Raw genomic sequence first — 21,433 nt, forward strand, 5'->3', positions numbered from 1 at the left:
TATGAGATGTTTGGCTTACAGATGCCACATTTCCCCCTCAATTATCTTCCACGTTTGATGCAATTAAAACTCAGTGTGTTTAGGGTTAGCTTCCTTCAATCATCTGTGCTTAGGCGTGGCACCATAATCAATCATTCATTGTCCTTTGTGGATCAATAACATGTGTCTAAATGTAGCTGTGTGTGTGGAACACTTTCTTGGTGTTTGTAGTGTATGAAACACCATCAGCCTGTTTGTCATTCTTGACATGAAATGTTAGTGACAGACAGTTATCGCCCAGCAAAACGTATTATCGTGACAGGCCTGGTTGTGCTGAAGGTTGCAAATGATCTTCTGTGTTTACAAAAACACCAATGTTGGCTTCATGTAAGAGCGCAGAAAGATCATCTAAAGAAAACATCCATGATGAATTTATCCAATAAAAAACCTTAGCTTCTTTACAAAAACATGTTGAAAAATTGTAATCAAAGAATAACTAGGATTCATCTTTTATGATGAAACATAAACATTCTACACTAGTCACTGAGTGTCAGTAATCTTAGCCAACAGAAACAGGAAGTTGAAAAAAAGAATAAGGAACTCTTCCAATGCTAACATGTGAGTATTATGTCTTATCAATCTCTTATTATGTCTACTATATTGGCTCATGGGAGTGTAAAGACGACTATAGGGGTGTTATTTCATGTCTGCAGGGCTCTAACCATGTTTAATAGTGTATTTAGAAGGTTTTCTTTCCTCTCCCCCTCTCCTCTTTCTATAAAAGATGTTGAGTATTTACTGATTTTTTATGTAAAAAAAATTGTTTTAAATCATTGGCATGGTTGTCCGTATTTGTACATGTGTTTATGTGCTGTGTTTGAATTGAATTATGTATAAAAAAATGTTTTTTCATATGTTAAAATCTGTACACCTGTTAAATGAATGTTATAGCTCTTCGACAGGTGATACTCATCAAAACAGGTCGCCCCCTAAGTCCCCGGATTGGTCGCCTGCACCCATCGGGGACATACATATATGTGTGTAGGGCGGGGATGGGATAATATGTCTAATGAAGGTCAAATGGACTGAAACGTTATCTAAATAAACTAATGAATGAGAGCGACACAGTGTGCGGGAACCTCTTTTTGAACACTTTTTGAACACTTGGTTGGCTACGTCTGCTTCCTACGTACCTGTGTATCTTCAGGTGTGCTGAGACTCAAGCTACTAAAATATTACATTTTTAAATTAGAATCCTACTTTGCAGAAATTGACTAATCTTGGTGGTGCTGTTATGATAAACATCACCACTGGGATTATTGGGGGGGTTTCAGCAGCCAGGAAGTGCTACCAGCCTGAGCATTGACCCCACCCGCTCCTCCCCAACAGGAAGCAGCACAGGACACATGCAAGGGTGGTGACCTTTACCGTGCGCTCTCCGTCTTCCTGCTCATGCACTGGTGGAGGAGAAGGTAGTCCTGGGGGGCGCTGTTGCACAGGGCGCTGTGATGCGAGTGGCGAACCGGCACATCAAAGGTGAACAGGACGGGCTGGCTGGAGTGGACGGGGGCCGATGACTTGCGATGACGCTCGCCGCCGCTCAGCGGGGCCACGGAGCCGCCCACTTCTGTTCCCACAGAACGTGGCAAATGTTGGAGTCGGCCATCTGCAGGCGGGAGAGAGACCACACCTATGGGTTAGTAAGTGTCACTTAGTCACATGACTTCCTTTCACAATAACAACACAATAAAGTATCAAGTTGCAACTTGATACAGTATGTATATAGTATGTGGGAATGTTTGGAAAAGTGCTGCTATCTAGCCACCTGAATGAGGGGAATATTTTGATGCTTAGGGTTAGGGTAGAGGTTTGATGTTGGAATGTAAAACTGGACAATAATTATGTTGAACGAGGATTGAACCAGCAACAATCATGTTGTGATACGACCGACCTGAGCAAGGTCAGCCTGAAGGATTCTTTGAGCTAAAGAGTGGAAGCTTCCACATTCATGATTCAGCATTTATCACCCTGCAAAGTCACAGTTTTGGTAAAAAAAAAAAATAATAAATAGAGAGAAAGGCGGGGTTTGTGACCTGTCAATCACAGGAAATATATGAGCATACTGGATTTATTGTGTTCTACTGCAATCTGGTTGGATGCTTGTGTGACCTTGGCGTGCATCAGTGTGCTGGATAATCAATACATAAGAGGGATGCGCCCCGAGGGACCACACAACGCCGCATGCCTCCTCCCATGCTTTGCTTTTTAGGGGCGGGGGCTGCTTTCATCATGAATACGCTAGCTAGCTGGTAGCACTGCCTTCTGATGCTGCTGTGTGATGGTATCTCCATCACATCATGCTGGCACAAAGCCAAGGGCAGCACGAGGGGGAGGGGGTGAAGGTAGGCGGCAGGACGATCCATCGACCCGTCCTGCTGAATGCAACTCGAGCCCAGGGGAACAAAAAAACAACTTATTTTCTTCCCTGATGCTAACCAGCCTCTGCTACTCAATCTACTCTATTTTACTCTACTGTACTCTACTGTACTGTACTGTACTGCATTGTCCAGTTTGAGGTGTGGCGTTTATGTGCTGCAGCACGGTGTAAAGATTGCGGGCAGTGCCTGTGGGTTGTTAAGTCCATGGTGGGATCTTCTGGAGAAGAGCATCCAGTGGAGAGATGAATGTTTGATTCAGCGGGAGAAGTGTGGTTTTGGTCCTGGTCGTGGAACTGTGGACCAAGTCAAAGCTCCCGACAGGGTCCTTGAGGTGCATGGGACTATGACCAACCAGTCTACATGTGATTTGTGGACTTGTAGAAGGCATTCCACCGTGCAAGTAGTCGAGGAGTTTGGGTACCAGACTAGCTAACTCGGGCGGTTCCGTGTATGACCGTTTTTTTTTATGTAGCTTTCATTGGAGAGAGAAGGAATGTTCTTTTCAGCAACAACTGCATGACGTGGTGTAATAAAACAATGTAGCAGGCTGGGGGGCAGGTGAAATGGTGGGGAGGTGCAGGACCTCAGGATCCATTGGGAAGAGCTGAATGAAGTAGCTGAGCAGAGGACGGTCTGGGCCTCCCTGCTTCGGTTGCTGACCCTGGAACCCGACCTCAGATAAGCGGAAGAAGATGGATGGATGACACAGCTGGCCATTATTATTATTATTATTATTTTTTTTTTTTGTTGAGGAAATAAGATATCTGTCTCTCTTCTTCCCACATGGAGTAGCTATGATTTACTCCAATGCAAAGAGATCACAGCTCAGGTGTTTGCTTGGGGTAAGGCATTTATTTGAGGTGCTGACTTGATGCCCATGGCGGCTCATTGAGGCAAGGTGTCAAATACGATGCGTTGAAAAACACAAAAACATGACATTTGACCAAATATCTGCTTCATGCAGGACAACATAGTCAAAGCACAGCTGCTCTAATGAAACAAACAAGGGAGGTATCACTCTGCTTGTTTTTCATCCTCCCTTCACAAAGCCACTCAGAGGTCAAGCTGCTCTTTCAGAACACTCAGATGATGTCATGGTGTCGGCTCATCACACTAACGTGTGTGTGAGTGTGTGTGTGGAGGGGGGATGCATGCCTGAGGGGGTGAGGGTGGGATGTCCAGACGAGTGGACATCCAGACATCCACACATTCAGGGCCGCGGCACCCCCCTCCCCCAAATGATGCCATTGTTCTGAGTGATTCCACTCTCTCTGCTCCCTGCTCTCATCCCCCTCCCCCTGCAAAAAGCTTTCATTCCAGACCTACTGGCATGGTTGGATATATTGATTGGTCATAGAGACACACTGCCCCCCCCCCACACACACACAGAGGCAGAGAGTAGGAGAAAGTGAAATGCAATCTCAGCTGATTTTCCCAGAGTGGCGAAGGAGAGGTATGGCTAGATGAAAGACGGCCGGGTCGCTAAGATGGCCGACATGTTTCACGCCTGACGCTAATGGCGCTGATGATGGATGTCGCTGCTGGGATGCACTTTCATCAGCAGCACAACAAGCAGCAGCAGAGGGAGCACAGAGATGCCCGTGCATATACTGTGCAAAGTGTTGAACCGTGAAAGTAGCACGACTATGCCATGAACACCAAACAAGATGATGGTGAGAGTCTGGGTAACAGTGCATCATATACAGCATTGTTATGTTTTGACTAGGGGGTATATGCGTGAATGATGAATGTTGACAACTGACCTCACCTGGTAAAATAAAAGTGAAATAAATAAATAACATAAAAAACCTAGGAGACCCGAGTTCGATTCCACCCTCGGCCATCTCTGTGTGGAGTTTGCATGTTCTCCCGTTTCTCCGGGGACTCCGGCTTCCTCCCACATTCCAAAAACATGCTAGGTTAATTGGCGACTCCAAATTGTCCATAGGTATGAATGTGAGTGTGAATGGTTGTTTGTCTATATGTGCCCTGTGATTGGCTGCTGACCAGTCCAGGGTGCACCACTTGCCCGAAGACAGCTGGGATAGGCTCCAGCACCCCATGACCCTTGTGAGGATAAGTGATAGAAAATGAATGAATGTACTGCGGCACCCGTACTGCGCAGGTGAGCAAATTAAGCACTCCTTTTTTCTCCTGCCTGTGACGTTAATGGCCTGTCCTAACTTCCCCTGAGCTGAGGTGGAAACAAACAGAAGAATGTTGTACCAAACGCTCCATCAGTATCGGTTCTAGTTATGGGAAGCATTCTCCAGTGGGCGCCGCGGAGGGGGAAAGAAAACAAATACATTTACTAATGCTGAGCGCTTACCAAATCCCCCGAATCAGCACATGGCAGATGGGCGCCCTCTACAAGCGTGACACTCCCAACCCCCGAAACGTGAGCAAACGTCCACCACGTGATGCAAATTAAACCAAAGAATATAGCAAGGACACTGGTGCCACTGGGGTTCCACAGCATTGATCCGCACAGGTCGTTATTCAAGCCAGAACCGCTAGCGCTGCTCCCCTGGGAAATTTGCCAGAAACCTCAGTGGCGTCCCAGCGGCTGCTCGGAGCTTGTGCCTGAATACAGTGCTGGGCCACGACAGGTGCCCCACCCCATACTCTGCTACTCCTGATAGTAGTCATGTCATGATATTTCATTAGGACCCATCAACACATCCTCATTTCTTCCTTCTTATCTTCAGCGGTGCATTAAGAACACTTCCTTCTACATTTAAAAAAGTGCCAAGGTGCTGAAAGAATGCACCGCGTGAAACCTCTTCCTGCCTGACACAGGAACACAGGAACGCACATGGCATTATAATATATTGATGACCCTCTTCATGATCGATGATTGTGTGATTCATTCATTGATTTAGCAGCCACCAGACAAGAAACCTTGTCACCTTTTAGTGGTGAGATGTGACAGCCCTACTAAATAAAGACCCGTCAGGCAATAAAGAGGGATTAGTGTACTCTATATGGTTATTTGCGATGATGCAGTGCAAACCATATCAAATATATTGTTCAACAATGTCAACTTGAAAAGCAGTGGTCCTGCATGCATCTCCATTATTGGATGTCATGAGTGTCGGTCGGCACGGCGGTCGAGTGGTTAGCGTGCAGACCTCACAGCTAGGAGACCAGGGTTCAATTCCACCCTCGGGCATCTCTGTGTGGAGTTTTCATGTTCTCCCATGCACCGGGTACTCCGGTTTCCTCCGACATTCCAAAAACATGTCCATAGGTATGAATGTGAGTGTGAATGGTTGTTTGTCTATATGTGCCCTGGGATTGGCTGAAGACAGCTGGGATAGGCTCCAGAAAAAGCGGTAGAAAATGAATGAATGAATGAATGAGTATCGGTGTACCTAATGTTGTGGCCAAAGTGAATATATTCAAGAAGATTCTCAAAAAGATGCGGCAAAGTGTATGCGCCGCGTTGCCAGTTAGGCCGTGTAATCCATCACCTTCTGTCTCATCTGCTCCTCGGATGTCATCTAATAGAGCACGGCTGCTGGATCTCAGGGTCCCAAAATTAGAAGCCAGCCGTTTGGCCGGGGACAGCGAGCGTCTTTGTCGCTTTGATGCTCATTTCCTCCCGGTCGAGGCCGGAACTGGAGGAGGAAGACATGAAATAATCTCATCTGAGATGAGATTATTTCTTCTAATGAGGTATAAAAATAGAAGGAGGGAAAGCGGCTGGGAGTATCACACAGACTGCAGTCACACTGCAGCAACTAACTTCCGTTTATACGCGAAGCAGCTTCCTTATGCAAGCTATTTCCTTCATGCTTCCATAAGAGACTGCTTGTAAAAAGCCACGTAAATTAACGTCATTGGCCGAGTGGTGGTAGTGGTGGTGGGGGGGGGGGTCGTGCACAAAGGCCATGCACACACACACACCTGCAGGCAATCTGCCAGAGCAGGACTTATAGCAACACAGCATCCTCCCATTTGCATGTGGTCATTGGGGGCGAGGCTTGCGTCAATGTCATGTGTCACTCTCATAAAAGGAAAAAGAAACTTCCTGCTTCCCAGCATGCTTTGCTGGACTGCTTGGTAAACATTTGGTGTAAGTTATACGTCCTTTCCTTGTGTGTTTACTCTTCTTGCTGTGAAATCCTGGCAGCGTGATTGTGGTTGGTGCTTTTCCACATGATAATTATCGGTACAATAAAATGAATGAAAATGGAAATGAAGTAGATGATCAATATGTCGCCATGTGCGTGCGTGTCTGGCAGGAAGAGGGTCCACTCTAGGCATGGCTTTCAGCACCTCAGCACCTGTGTTCCATAGAACAACGGCATGAACGGAGTAAGCTATTTTGTCAGTCTTATGGTCTTAGCCTGTACCGGCGTCTCTTTCCAGTGGATATCATCGGGTCCATCGGGTACGTAGTAACATTTTGGTCGTGATATTGATGCTGTCGTGTCCTCTAAACTGTTTTTTTTGTTTTATCAACATGACTTTCGAATTGTCTGATGGTGGCCCCAAGGAACAACACTCATCACTCCATCCATGTGATCGGTATCAGAATCATATATCAGTATCAGTATATATGTCAGCTATTATGTACATAGACAAAAGAAACGTGGAGCAAAGACAGAACAGACGAAGGTGCATTGATCAGACGCATGTGGTCACATGACCACCTCAGCCTGAAAGTACTTAGCGGGCTTTTTTTGACTCATCAAGATGATGACTTCGGTTTGGATGAGTTTGATGTGGCGGAAGGAGCTCTGGTTTCTCACAAGTCCAAAATCTCTGACCTCACAAAGATCCTCACGTGACATCTGGAAGATCTTCATCTTAAAAGGAGCACACTAGCATCCTTGAATTTCCAGAGAAGCTGTGGGAAGTATGCTGGACCCATTCTTGCTAAAGGAAGCAAACATCATTCCAAATGAGCTCGTGTTTGGGCTGACATTTAGGGCTTTGCAGCAGGAGAGAGAAGATGGCATGATGGTGATGATGACGCTGGGGGCATGAGCGCCACCGAGTGAGGGACAAGGGAGAACAAAGGTTGTGATTGAGGAGATGACGCTCCATTCATTAGCTAGCACTCGCTGGTGGCGGGGGTTGGCTTTCCCCGCGGCTTGGAAAGCCCCCCCCACCCCCCACCCACCCACCCGACATGACTGTGTGATCACAGCAGCGCACATGACGAGGACAAGGCGTCCTTTACTGAGTAATGTAGGCGAGTTAGGGGATGGGCGCCGGGGCCTCCAGCGTTTACTGTCATACTTCAGTTGGTGTGGGGGTTGGGGGGGGCAAAAGCAGGAAATGTCCATTTCTCTTGGGACGTTGGCATGGCAGCAGATATCTGACCTGCCGCTGCCACTGTATCTTTACTTCAACTAATCGATGGCAACAATGGGTTGGGCAATGCATGTCCACAACAACAACATCAGTTCCATATGCGGGAATTATGACGTCATAGCCATAAAGCCAAACTTAACAATAGCTCCTACAACCCATCACTGAAAAAAAGCACTCCTATTATTATTTATACATTTAGCCTACTAAATATGGCTTTTAACATGATTAGAGCCCTCGAGACATGAAATAACACCCCTACAGTCATTTTTACACTCATGTTGCCCAACATAATAAGAGAAAATAAGACATATTAGACATAGAAAATCAGTTTACCACCTTCTAAATACACTTAACATGATTAAAGCCCTCTAGACATGAACGTCACATTTACACTTCCATTAACCTATATACTAAACATAAGACATATTAGACATAGAAAATCTGCTTACGACATTCTAAACATGCTCGTTAACATGATTAGAGCAATGTAGCCATGAAATAACACCCCTATACTCAACTTTACACTCCTATTACCCAACATAGTAGACATACTGTAATAAAAGAAAATAATATAGACCCATGCACGTGTTTGGGTGGCGCAAACAGGAAGTGACACTGCTACAATCACCACAACGTCTTTGAATGCATCTTATGAATGCCTTATATTTGTACTTGACTTCATTTAGCCATTTTTATGCTTGAAATACTTCATTTAGGCAACAAGAATGTCAACCTCAATCTCTTTTTCGTCAGAGCCTTCCTCACTTATACTTAATATAAGTATATACACTTATACCAACCAAGCGTGTACTCATTACTGCCCTCTTCAGCATACCCTGTGAATGAACTGAAAAAGAAAAAATCCCAAAGGATCTCTGCATTTTGTCAATGACTTCCTTGAGAAATGGAAGAAACTTTGAAAATTCATTTTCAGTTCAGGTTTGCAGTGAGTGATAGAAATCCACCTGCATACATGTTCTAAGAAATAAGAAATAAAGACATCTTCTATGGAATAAGAAATAAAGACACATTCTAACAAATGAATGCATTTTGTAATAAATTAGAACTAGAAGAGTGTGTATGTCAGGAAGTGAGACTTAGAGGAAGAAAAGTTGATTACGTAAGAATGAGTGTTCGTCATGTGCTGTTGTACTAATGCATGCCGTGGAAAATAATGTAGCGTGACGGGTCTGTTGCATTTATGGAAGAACAGGAACTAACTAAGTCATTTTTGTTGTTGTTTTCCCCCACTGACAAATCCCCCCATGTCTGCCTAATGACAATGGCAGTTGCAAAAGAAGCCCAGTCTTTGTTTGTTGTCCTTATGGATGAAGGCTTTTCATAAGACTGATGTTTTGAAGCCATTATCAGCCGTGCATAAACATAAAACTATGCTACGTGTCTCATTAGCGCTTTTTTTTTTTACCAAGTGACAATACGACTCGCCCAATTGGACAGGAAAAAAAAGCAAATCATTCCTGCCACATTGAGGACATGAAGCACTTCCTGGTTATGCAGCAAAGACGTTTGCAAGCAGGAAGCATTCATCACTTTTTCCACGTACTGTATCAATAATAGCTTTGTGGCATTTTCAGTCCATCCTGGTGCGACCGCACCTGCTGCCACCTGCTGGTGGGGAGGGGCTCACTTCTCCAAGCTTTATGTTTCTCTTTTACACACGTGTTCTTCGGGCACTCTGTATTCACAGGAACAATGAGCCACACTCTTCTCATACTTGGGCCGGTCCCGCCACTAAGAGTCAGGTGTGACTTATACTGACATATTTTATGGCGAATATACGAGATGCTTTTTGTTTGGACACTATGTGCCTGTAAGTCATGTGCAACTCCTTTACACAGCAGTGTTGTTTCGGTAGATAATGGAGCTGCTGCGTCTGCCATATACTCGTATATGACTATCCCTCTATCTTCATTCCTTTGTCAATACAAAAAAGTTTTGCTGTTCAAATGCGGCCGCTTGATAAAATATGACAATATATTGCAATCTACTAATTACATTTCTACTGCATTACAATCAAATGAACTCTGCATGTATGCTAGCTGCTCCAAAAAAAAAATTAAAATTAAAATTACCCATCCACTTCATTGTCATTTTGTGATTCATTCATGAATCCCTCAAAGGCAAATCTTTGCATCTTTTAAAACTGTACCATACCATAACGTACCATACCATACCATACCATACAGTACCATACTATGCCATACAGTACTATACCATACCATACCCACACTACATACATAGTTGGTGTCCTTGCTGGTGTAAACATTGTACACAATTTTAGAGGGAAAAAAATGGAAAATTTCAAATATCCCATACAAAACATCCCCCTCTCATTCTTTAGCATTGCATAGAGAAGCACGCACATTGTCTTGGTAAGATTGTTATGTCTTACAGCAAACTAACAGCTGCTTTTTAGTTGTTTTAAGAAAAAGAAGAAAAAGTAAATATTTAAGAGGAAGACACGACCAGTATTTAGTTAGCGCTTCATGCTAACAAGCACGGGGATTCCCCTCGTCACGTCAACACCTTCACGCTATAAACGGCTGCTGCTTTTATTTACACACCTGTACACGTTTCTTTTTTTACCCTGCATGATCAGCCACGCGGGGCAAACCATGTCAACAAGCGACCAGATGGCAATGTTAGTATACATGCTAGTTAGCTGTACAGCAACTGCCTTTTCACCACTAAGACCAAAAGCTACTACTACTACTAATAGTAATACATTTGATTTATAATGCTAGCATGCTCGCTAGCAAGCAGCACAGCAACTGCCTTTTCACCACTAAGACCAAAAGCTACTACTACTACTACTACAACTAATAATAATAATAATAATAATAGTAATTCATTTGATTTATAATGCTAGCATGCTCGCTAGCAAGCTGCACAGCAACTGCCTTTTCACCACAAAGACCAAAAGCTACTACTACTACTACAACTAATAATAATAATAATAGTAATTCATTTGATTTATAATGCTAGCATGCTCGCTAGCAAGCTGCACAGTAACTGTCTTTTCACCACAAAGACCAAAAGCTACTACTACTACTACTACAACTAATAATAATAATAATAGTAATTCATTTGATTTGTAATGCTAGCATGCTCGCTAGCAAGCTGCACAGCAACTTTTCACCACAAAGACTGAAACAATGTCACCACTCCTTCTCCTTTCCTCAGTGTGGCCTCTCCTCCTTCCTTCTTTTACTATTACTACTAGTATTACTAAAAGTATTACTTTTATCACTGCTATTGTCAGTAACCACTTATGTTGACATCAGTCAGCTAGTCCAGGGGGCATTAGTACACAGGTGTTATAATGACTACTATTATTAGATAGTAATATTTAGTAGATAACCATGTTCTCAGAAAATCTCAAATAAAATAAACAATAAAGCAATACAACAATAACAAGCAGCCAAAATATGTAGGTGTATTTCTGATGATTATTAGGACTGAGATGAATGAGTTTGCTGTAAGATGGTGGAGATGAAGAAGTGACATTTGTATGTGGTTAAAACACAGCAGGCGTCAAAGGTGAAGAGGAGGGCGGCCTCCTTACCGTGGTGGTTGTCGTCGGATTGGTTGAATCCGCACAGCTGACAGATGGAGCGCACCCACTTGTTCATGTCCTCCTCCGTCTCCGCCACCAGGTAGAAGGTCCGGTCCGAGGTCTTGATGTCGAAGACGAAGCTGTCCTGGAACTCCTTCCTCTTGAAGGTCAGGCCGGCGTCCACCTGCTCGCAGCAGTGCAGGTCAATGACCCGGATGGGCTTCTTTGCGTGGTCGTTCTTGTAGTACTCCAGTACATCTGGGTCGCCGCTCATGCGACCGCTGCGCAGGATGAACCAGCGCTTCTTCCACGCCTGGAACGGGAGATAAGAGCCCTGTGATGCAGTACTACCACAACAACGTAGTACTACTCCTACTAGCGTAGTCCTGCATGTCACACATTCAGGTCAGCCTCACAGGAAGTTGACACTCAGCAGCTGGACTTTGTTTGTGGCGTCTTTGGACACTTTAGAGGCACTAAACTGCTTCCTTAAAACAACACGGCAGTGTGCGTGTGCGTGTGCGTGCATGCGTGTGTGTGCGCAGCAGGTGTTGACACCCAGAACCAACGTATTTCCTGTGCTGCTATCTTCCACAGTGCAAAAACCAGGCTGAGTGACAGTTTGGGACCCACAGGAACCGCAGCAGCATGTCTCCACTACACATCACAGCATAGCATAGCTGAATGAGGTGCTTTGTGGAAACTATACTCCTCTTACAAGCTTCAAAGGCTGTATGCTTAGCTTTTTCTTTGGCTTTTTGGCGTCATGACACATCAGACTCGACAGGCGGGGGTAAGCAACGCAGCATGCCGCAAGGGAAATCCTACGTTCTCACATTTTTTGTAAAAACAATAAAAGATGGCCTTCTGCTTTGACCCTGGAACGGATGCGACATAGCGTTAGCGGCTAGCGCTGTGCTCAGGGACTCAAGAGGAAGCCCATGAAGGGAGAGGTTGGGAGGGGTGTGTGGGGAGGGGGGGGTGTTTTGGAGGTCTGCCAGCGATGCACTTCCACCGGGCCGTGTCTCGCACATGCAGGCTCGCTGACACACAGGATCCAGCAGTCCCCAACCCCCAACGCCCACTCCCCGGCCCTCCATCAACAATGTGACCACGCCCCCAACCCTCCTTAGCCCCCCGTAGCCAGACAACTGACACAATACAGAAGCAACTGACAAGTGTCCTGCTGGAGGTGATTCTCTGGGAAATGCTGGTATAAAAGGCGCCACAAGTACGACCTACAACAGGATATGAATGGTTTCGGGTGCTGAACAAGTGGGTGAACGCAAGCCAAGAAAAAGTTTCAGCAAAAAGTTTGGATGTTAACCAAAACACACACTAACCGGGGTGGCTGTTAACCGAGGTACCACTGTATTGCATAGTTTTATATTTCAATATGAACTGCATTGTATTAATTAGGGTGCACATGAATTTAAATTAGGAAATTATGACATCATAGTAATGCTTATTGGCGGCACGGCGGTCGCGTGGTTAGCGCGTAGCTACCACGTAGCTACCTCCTACGTCACAGCTAGGAGGAACAGGGTTTGATTCCACCCTGGGCCATCTCTGTGTGGAGTTTGCATGTTCTCCCCGTGCATGTGTGGGTTTTCTCCGGGTACTCCGGTTTCCTCCCACATTCCAAAAACATGCTAGGTTAATTGGCCACTCCAAATTGTCCATAGGTATGAATGTGAGTGTGAATGGTTGTTTGTCTATACGTATGTGCCCTGTGATTGGCTGGCCACCAGTCCAGGGTGTACCCCGCCTCTCGCCCGAAGACAGCTGGGATAGGCTCCAGCAACCCCCGCGACCCTCGTGAGGAAAAAGCGGTAGAAAATGAATGAATGAATGAATGACTAATGCTTATTAAATCCTACCCCTAGATCTGTTACTTGAGAAGTAGAAAGTAATCACTATGTGTATTGGTTGTACAAAAAGATATGGTGCATCTCTACTGTGAAGTATAATATATGTGTTTAGCATCCAGCAGCTTTAGATTAGAGTGAACATTTCACATTTAGGAAAAAAGCAGCACTTGCTCGCTACTTCCTGCTTTCGGCTAAATGAAGGCCCACATGAAGTGGAGCATTTACGGTAGGGTTAGACTAGCAGAAAAGAGAAGATGGGGGTCTTATTAAGCAGCTCTTTGATGGTACGTGTCACGTTGTCATGTTGTGAGTGCTGCGTGAACTATCTCTGAGTAGAAGTCTACTTCCTAGCGGCCGGCCGTGCTGATAAACGCTGGAGGCGGTAACCTTAATACTGTGGCGTGAGGAGGCGTGAGGAGGCGTGCTGCGCTGCTTGCTTGGAAGCAGACGAGTCAAGAAAGATAAGAAAGCGACTGTGGGAGATTTCTAGGAAAACACTCGTTCTCATCCAAAGCAACACAACTTCCTCAGAAACATGCCTGCCTTTTTTTCTTCTTTAGTCCTCACACTAACTGTAATACTACAACTACTGCCCCTACTACTTTATGTTACTTCCACTTATCATGGACGTCTGACATGATGGCTTTTATCTGGAATGAAAGTTTGACTGCTTGGTATTGCTATACCTATTCAACACTACTACTACTACTACTAACCACTGTCTTCTACTACAACTGAGTACTACTCCTACTAACCACAAACTACTACAGTATGACTCCTCCTATTAATATTCCTATTATATATTAATAATTATCAATTACATATTAATTAGATATTATCAGTGGTCCAATATTATCGGCCATCTTTAGTTGATACTGGTTAGTAGTAATAGTAATAGGAGGAGTCATAGTGGTTAATAGTTGTAGGAGTTTTCATATGATATGTGGTGTATTATTGTATGTTTGTTAGGTAGATTACTTTTCCTCTTCACTTTTACATCGGATTTAGACTCTGGGCTCTGCGTCGCGCCTACGCCCCACCAACGGGGTATGGCCAGCGCACTTTGCGAATTCCGTGAGCTGCGCAGACTGGTTCAGCGCACCCACGCCTCCATCCTTCCCACCAGCACAAGTGGCAAAGAGGGAGGAGAGGAGGCAGCCCAGCGTAATCTTAATCAATCAAATGAATGAATTTCATTGTCTTGTCATTATCTATATTAATCGTTGTTTTTAGTTGTTGTTAATTATTAGTTGTCTAATGGGTCACTTCCTACTTTCCACAAAGTCCGTACTGCGTGTTAGCTCATTTGTGATTAGATGGTTACTAAGTGAACGGGGAGGGTGGTGCGGTCTGGCGCGCATCCAGCACAGCCACGGAGCTGAGCGATGAGTGGAGCTGTTTTCGTTTTTCGTTTATTTCGGGGGACAAGCCGTTTAGAGCCCTTGGAGTCCAAAGAGCAGAGATGAAGCATGAAGGCATGTTGGTAGCACGCGACAACCAGAGTGGGAGAGCCAGGTGAAATGTGTAAACAAAGTGAGATTGTAGGGGGGGCAATCACACACGCTGGCATTCATCGATGGATTGATGGCTGGCATTGATCGTCGTCCCTTGTCAACTACATACAGGATGCCTACTTTTCTTTTTCAAGCCAAGTTACTATCACACATTCTCCCCCTCACTTTCTTCTTAGGTACATATTAGGTGCATATGGAAATATCCATACTTTCAAGATCCCATTTTTACACTTCGATTCTCTGTGTGGAGTTTGCATGTTCTCCCCTGTGAATGTGTGGGTTTTCTATGAATGTGAATGTGATTGTACACATGTACGTGTCTTGCCATTGGCTGGCCACCAGTTCAGGGTGTACCCCGCCTCTCGCCCGAAGTCAGTGAGGATCAGCGGCATGGAACATGAATGAGGGATTATAAATACACTACGTTTCAAATTAGGTGTCTGCCTGAATTTTACTGAGTATCGCATCAAATAGAAAATCAGTATCACACATCACCAGATTATTTTACACATGCATATTTTCTGGACTATAAGTCGCTCCGGAGTATTAGTCGCACAAGGCCAAAAATGCATAATTAGGTAGGAAAAAAAACATACATAAGTCGCACTGGTGTATAAGTCGCATTTTTTGCGGGTAATTTATTTTCCAAACTACTTGACCAAAACAGACATTCCGTCCTCTTGGAATGCAAGATCTAACAATAAAAGAATAGAGAACAGGCTGAATAGGTGTAAGATATGCTAACACATATATTTATGTATATTATTCAGCTACACAAAAAATAAACATGAACAGAAAAGGTGTCCAGTGTTTATGTAACATAGTAACAGTTTTTTCATTTATAAGTCGCTCTGGAGTATAAGTTGCAGTAGCAGCCAACCTATGAAAAAAGTGCAACTTATAGTCTGGAAAATACGCTATATATGCATATACAACTATCGTGATAAGAGAGAGTATATACACAGTATATATAATAACAATACAGTTTAAGTACACAATGATGGCCTCATTGCAGCTTGCTTGTGTCCTTAACAGTTATGTAAGGTGTGTCTCTTGTAGAAGCAGTGTGTGTGTGTGTGTGTGTGTGTGTGTGTGTGTGTGTGTGTGTGTGTGTGTGTGTGTGTGTGTGTGTGTAGGAGTCACCCACATAGTGTTTTCAAATGTGCATAAGCAAACATCCAAACTAAACACACATGAACACCCACTACCAATGAGGGGGAGGGTGGGGATGGTTGTTACCTGGGGCTAATACACACACACACAAACACACACACACCTGGACAAACAGTGGTGCAGCATTAGCATTAGCATTAGCAGGTAGCTCCAGTGTGTGTTCTATTTCCAGCCGGTCTATCCCAGCGAGAGTTACCTCTGCGGATCAGGCTAGCGTTGGCATCCGCGGGCTAAGAGAGTCTCGTTTGACCCCGGAGCGGTGGAACACAACTGAGCATGCTCACACGTGCACACACGCATGCACACGCACACACACATACACACTGTTTTTATTTCACTTAGATGTGGGGTGCTTCGGCAAAGCTGTATTAGTACTGCTAGTCCTGAGGATCTTTGTGAGATGACTTTCTTAACGAGATAGAGATGATATTTGAGTGATGGACACTTTCTTACTTTAAAAGCAACAGAATGCAAGAAGAAACAGTCATTAGACAATCTTTAACATTTAGTCAACATGACACATGCAGCCCCGCCTCGCCTCTAGCACCAAGTCAGCTGTGATAGGCTCCAGCATAGCCGCATACCCCAGTGAGGATGGATAATGCATGCGGCCGTCAGTCAGTGCTTTCCAACACAAGCAGCGAGCTTCTCTACATTCTACATTCACTACATTCACTGTTGGAAATACTGTACAATTAGAAACTATGATGGGGTACTATCACCTCATACCCACACATCCCATAATATCAAGTAAAAGTGCACTTTTGCCCATCAAACACATTTTCACAACACCCTTTTCTGTGTGTTGTGAAGATAAAAAAACAGGTAAAAAGAGGCAGCTGATGAATGCATATCATAGGACACACCTATTTTGCATAGAAAGGTTGTTTGAGAACACAGCAAAGGCACAAGGTGACTAAAATATGTCATGGCCATGCTTGCACGGAGCATACTGAATTGTCATCATCACATGGAAGAATGCAAGCGGAACAAGCAGAAAAAACCGTCAGTGCCTGTCAAAGCAGGAAGCAGGGAGCCTCACCGGCCTGACCTCCCAGGGCAAGGACTTCCCAACCCCTCCCCGTGCAAAACACGCTGGGAGCTGGCGGCTGGCGGCTGGCAGCATGACATGATCTGGCCGCCATCGTCCTTCCTTCCACAAGCACAGAAGACTTCCTGATAGCATCGGCGTGGAATGCATGCCACCACGCTTGATGTGAACAGACATGTTTATGATGTCACTTGGGGGAGGGGGGGTGTCTTTTTTTTTTTTTTGCCTACAGCGTCTGGATCCTGACGTGGGAACAGGAACAGGAGTGTTTACACGTATCATTCATGTGATACACACATCTTCACACTCCACACCTCATCAGCACACTTACTGACCTACATACTAACCTATCTACATACCTACTTACTTACCTACCTACTTATCTACCTACATACATACTTACTTACCTACCTACATGCCTACTTACTGCACTTAATTCCCTAGATACTTACTTACGTATACTTATTTACCTACCTACCTACATACTTACCTCCATACTCACTTGCCTCCCTACATACCTACTTATATACATTACATACTTACCAACCTACATACTTAATTACCTACATACTTAATTACCTACCTACATATCTCTTACCGACCTTAATACGTACATTACTGACTGACTTACCGCCTTACTTCCACACTTGCTGACTGACCTACATACTTACATACCTACTGGCATACATACTTACTGACTGACTTACCAACCGACATACTTACCACCTTACTTATATACCTACCTACTTACATAGAGTACTTACATATTTATTTTGACTACTTACATTCTTACTTACCTACCTACATACTTATGTTCCTACTTCATACTTATTTAACTACTTACATATTTACATACAGTACTTACTTGACTACTTACATACTTATTTGACCCATTAGCTAGTTAATACATGTAAACAGGAAGTAACAGTCTATGATGTCATCAGCTGTTGCCTCTGTAGTTCTTTGCTCGCTAATGTTATGCCACAAAAAATGTTTTTATGGTTTTCCAATGATAGTTCTCCATGCATAAAAACTCAAAGGCATATAAATGATATTTGAACATTTAAGGTTATTTTTACCTTCACCGAAGACCTGAAAACAGACACCGCCTTGGAGTTTTGCGAGGAGTGACTTACAACTTTCCTTGGCTGCGTTTTGGCATATTTTGCAGCCGTGATGAAAAGGAAGGCAGAGAAACACAATTTAACAATTAAATTTACAATTAAAACACTATTATTGAAGGGAAGAAACAATGGTCGTGCTGATATCGCTGCCACATGGTGTCCTAATCTTGCCAAGCATCACATCTTCAATCAAGGACCTGCATGTCCTGCATGTAAAAGTAAGATACAGATGTATCTGGAAGGGATGAATTTGATTGGCATGACTTGACCTTTTGTATTCATACTTTCATATTTAGTGTTATTTATATCAATTTATTCTGCGTGTTGTGAACCTGTTTTGAGTTGGTGGTGTTATGTTTTATCCCGCCCATGCCCATGGCAATTATGCAAATTAGACCATGACGGCACCCCAGCCCCACCCCAGCCCCACCCCAGCGCCACATGGGAAACCCTGCACATGACACATTCAGCTATGCCAACAAGGTGTTGTCAGCGTGTAGCAGCACTTCCCTGAGTCATTGTGTGTAGACGCATGCGTCAGCGCTGCTTGCTAATCACATTCGTCAACTGTTTGGAAATATCGGTGGCGGAGCGCCGCTCCAGCATCAACATGCCTCCCGGGCCTCAACGGCCGCGTCTGCCGTCTGACTCGCTTTGCATATTATTTGCATGCCTGACTTGTTATGGCACCTCCCGATTCTCGGCTACCGACCAAACCTCAGAAGGCCCCAAAACACCGGAGATGTTGAATGATGCTTTCCCTGCATCTCAAAGCATCCATCACGTTTGCTTTTCTATTTTCTATGAAAGTAAAATCTTGTGATAAATACATTACATACAGCTATCAGAAACGATCTTCCATTCCATAAAAGTGAACTTTGCCCATAGCTCTTATGTGAGACATGAACACATAGGTCTTTCTCTTTCATGTGCCTTCTAAAGAAAGAGGCACCTTATTCATTTGGCCGCTATTAAAAGACCTCCAACAGGATTTTGTGGTGTTCTATCCATGCTGTGAGCATGTACTAGTAACGGATACATTGACGATAACATGTCATACTTGGACTATTTTATACTTTTATACTTCCCGGGCGCATTGATTTCACATAGCAACATTGGAAGGAAGGCTACACCTAGCCTCCAAAACAAAAAGCTCCAATTTGGTTATTGGCCTGAGGCATTGGGAGCCAGTGTGTGCTGAAGCTAGTTGCTAGCCGGCTAGTAGCTAGCAGCTATGGTGTGGCCAGGTGTCGTGACACTAACATTGTTCATAACAATAATAATAACAATGTGGTTTATATGACGTAAATGAAGCCTTGTTGGAGTTTTTTATCAGTAGGCTTCCTAGGTGGAATAGGTGTGTCCCATTATGTAGCTGCCTCTTTTTATATCTTAAATAGAAAGATGTGTGTGTTCATGTCTCACATAAGGATTGTGGAGGATTTTTGCTTTAACATGAAATGTCCCCTAGGTATGACATCAGAGGAGTTGTGTTGAGGTGGATTTGGGAGATTCCGAATATTCCTGGCCAATCCTCCACTAAGTCAATATTTACCTCTGCCAGGGAGGAGGTAAGGTTTGTGTTGTTAAATAACAAAACAAGATGTTTGGGGAGAGAGAACCAGTTCTATGATGATGCCCGATGTGAGGAAACTTTCTTTACTTTGGACTATCTTTCACACGGTACATGCGCCGTTTACTGCCCCGTGCCTTCTATACAGTAAACAATGTGGTGGGGTGGGGGTGGGTGGGTCACGGGGTAGTCGGGTCACAAAATACACGACATTGGGTCCATGAGAGTGAGACAAGGAGATGTTAATTTCTGCTAGCTTACACTGCTCTGTAGTCTATGCTAGCAGCCCCGCCTCCATCCACCCAAACAAAGAGATTGTAGGACAAACAAAAAGTCTCACGCTGTTCATGCCGTTGTTCTGTGGAACAAAGGAGCTCTGAAAGCAATGCCCAGAGTAAACCCACTTTTTTACGACTTTTAGTAAATACATTTTTTTCTTTCATATTTCAACTTTATGCAACTAAAATTTAAATTGTCCTTGTGATTCTTTTTCAAAAACAGCTAAAATAATGCAGAAAGCTAACAATAATTGAAAAATACAAGGAAGAAGAGTCTTGAACGAGTCATGCTGTGTTTATTTTTTGTTGTATATCACTATTTTGATGATTATAGTATCTATGATTATTATCTTACGGTTGTAAAGACATCACTATTATGTCACTATATCACTATTAGGTCACCTTACACTTCCGTGAGTGTAAAAAAAAATCATACCAAGAAGGCAGTAAAAGTACCAGATGGAGGGGTAGGATTGAATAAGCTCTGCTTCTTCTTACTCCTTTTGGACATGTGGAACTGTGAACTAATTATATGTATGATGCATTCTACTCTACCTGATGAATGTTCAAATAAAATTAAACCATTGCCATTACCAAAATTGTCTCATTAGAACAATGGTTCTCAATTATTTTCCGTCATGCCCCTCCAAGGGACAGAACTGTTTTCACACCGCCCGATTATAAACACTAGAGAAAGTGAGACGATCTCGTCGTTCATCTGTATTGTACAGAACCTGAAAGCAGGAAAGTGCAAACTGGGGGAGTCAAACTGCATGTTGAATACCATGCATCCATTAATCCTCCATCCATCCATGCATTCATTAATCATTCACCCATGCATTCATTAATCATCTATCCATGCATCCATCATTGCATCCATCCACCCATGTATCCATCCATTAATTCCCATCCATGCATCCATCACTCATCCATCCAACATCCATCCATGCATCCATCCAACCATCCATCTTCCATCCACCCATCGATTAATCATTCATCCATCCATCCATACATGCATTCATTAAGCATCCATCCATCCATCCATACATGCATTCATTAGTCATCCATCCATCCATACATGCATTCATTAAGCATCCATCCATCCATCCATACATGCATTCATTAGTCATCCATCCATCCATACATGCATTCATTAAGCATCCATCCATCCATCCATACATGCATTCATTAGTCATCCATCCATCCATACATGCATTCATTAAGCATCCATCCATCCATCCATACATGCATTCATTAAGCATCCATCCATCCATACATGCATTCATTAAGCATCCATCCATCCATACATGCATTCATTAGTCATCCATCCATCCATACATGCATTCATTAGTCATCCATCCATCCATACATGTATCCATCCATTAATCATCCATGCATGCATCCATCCATAAATCATCCATCCATAAATCATCCATCAATCCATCGATCATCAATCCATCCATTTTCTATGCCTCATTAGGGTCGCAGGGATATGCTGGAGCCTATCCCAGCTGATTTCAGGCGAGAGGT

The 21,433-nt window shown here is 43.8% G+C and overlaps 1 protein-coding gene across 2 annotated transcripts in view; it reads right to left on the bottom strand.

Moving 5' to 3' along the window:
* gab2 (GRB2-associated binding protein 2) overlaps positions 1-21,433 on the bottom strand; it is a 30,959-nt gene that overhangs the window by 7,268 nt on the left and 2,258 nt on the right. For both annotated transcript variants that reach the window (XM_058080207.1, XM_058080206.1), the window contains exons 2-3: positions 11,329-11,632; positions 1,408-1,645 (exon numbers count right to left, since the gene is read on the bottom strand). In XM_058080207.1, coding sequence (XP_057936190.1) covers positions 1,408-1,645; positions 11,329-11,632 — 542 coding nt within the window. The remainder of the gene's footprint in view (positions 1-1,407; positions 1,646-11,328; positions 11,633-21,433) is intronic.

This window comes from Doryrhamphus excisus, chromosome 8, assembly GCF_030265055.1.
Source record: "Doryrhamphus excisus isolate RoL2022-K1 chromosome 8, RoL_Dexc_1.0, whole genome shotgun sequence".
Classification (NCBI taxonomy): domain Eukaryota; kingdom Metazoa; phylum Chordata; class Actinopteri; order Syngnathiformes; family Syngnathidae; genus Doryrhamphus; species Doryrhamphus excisus.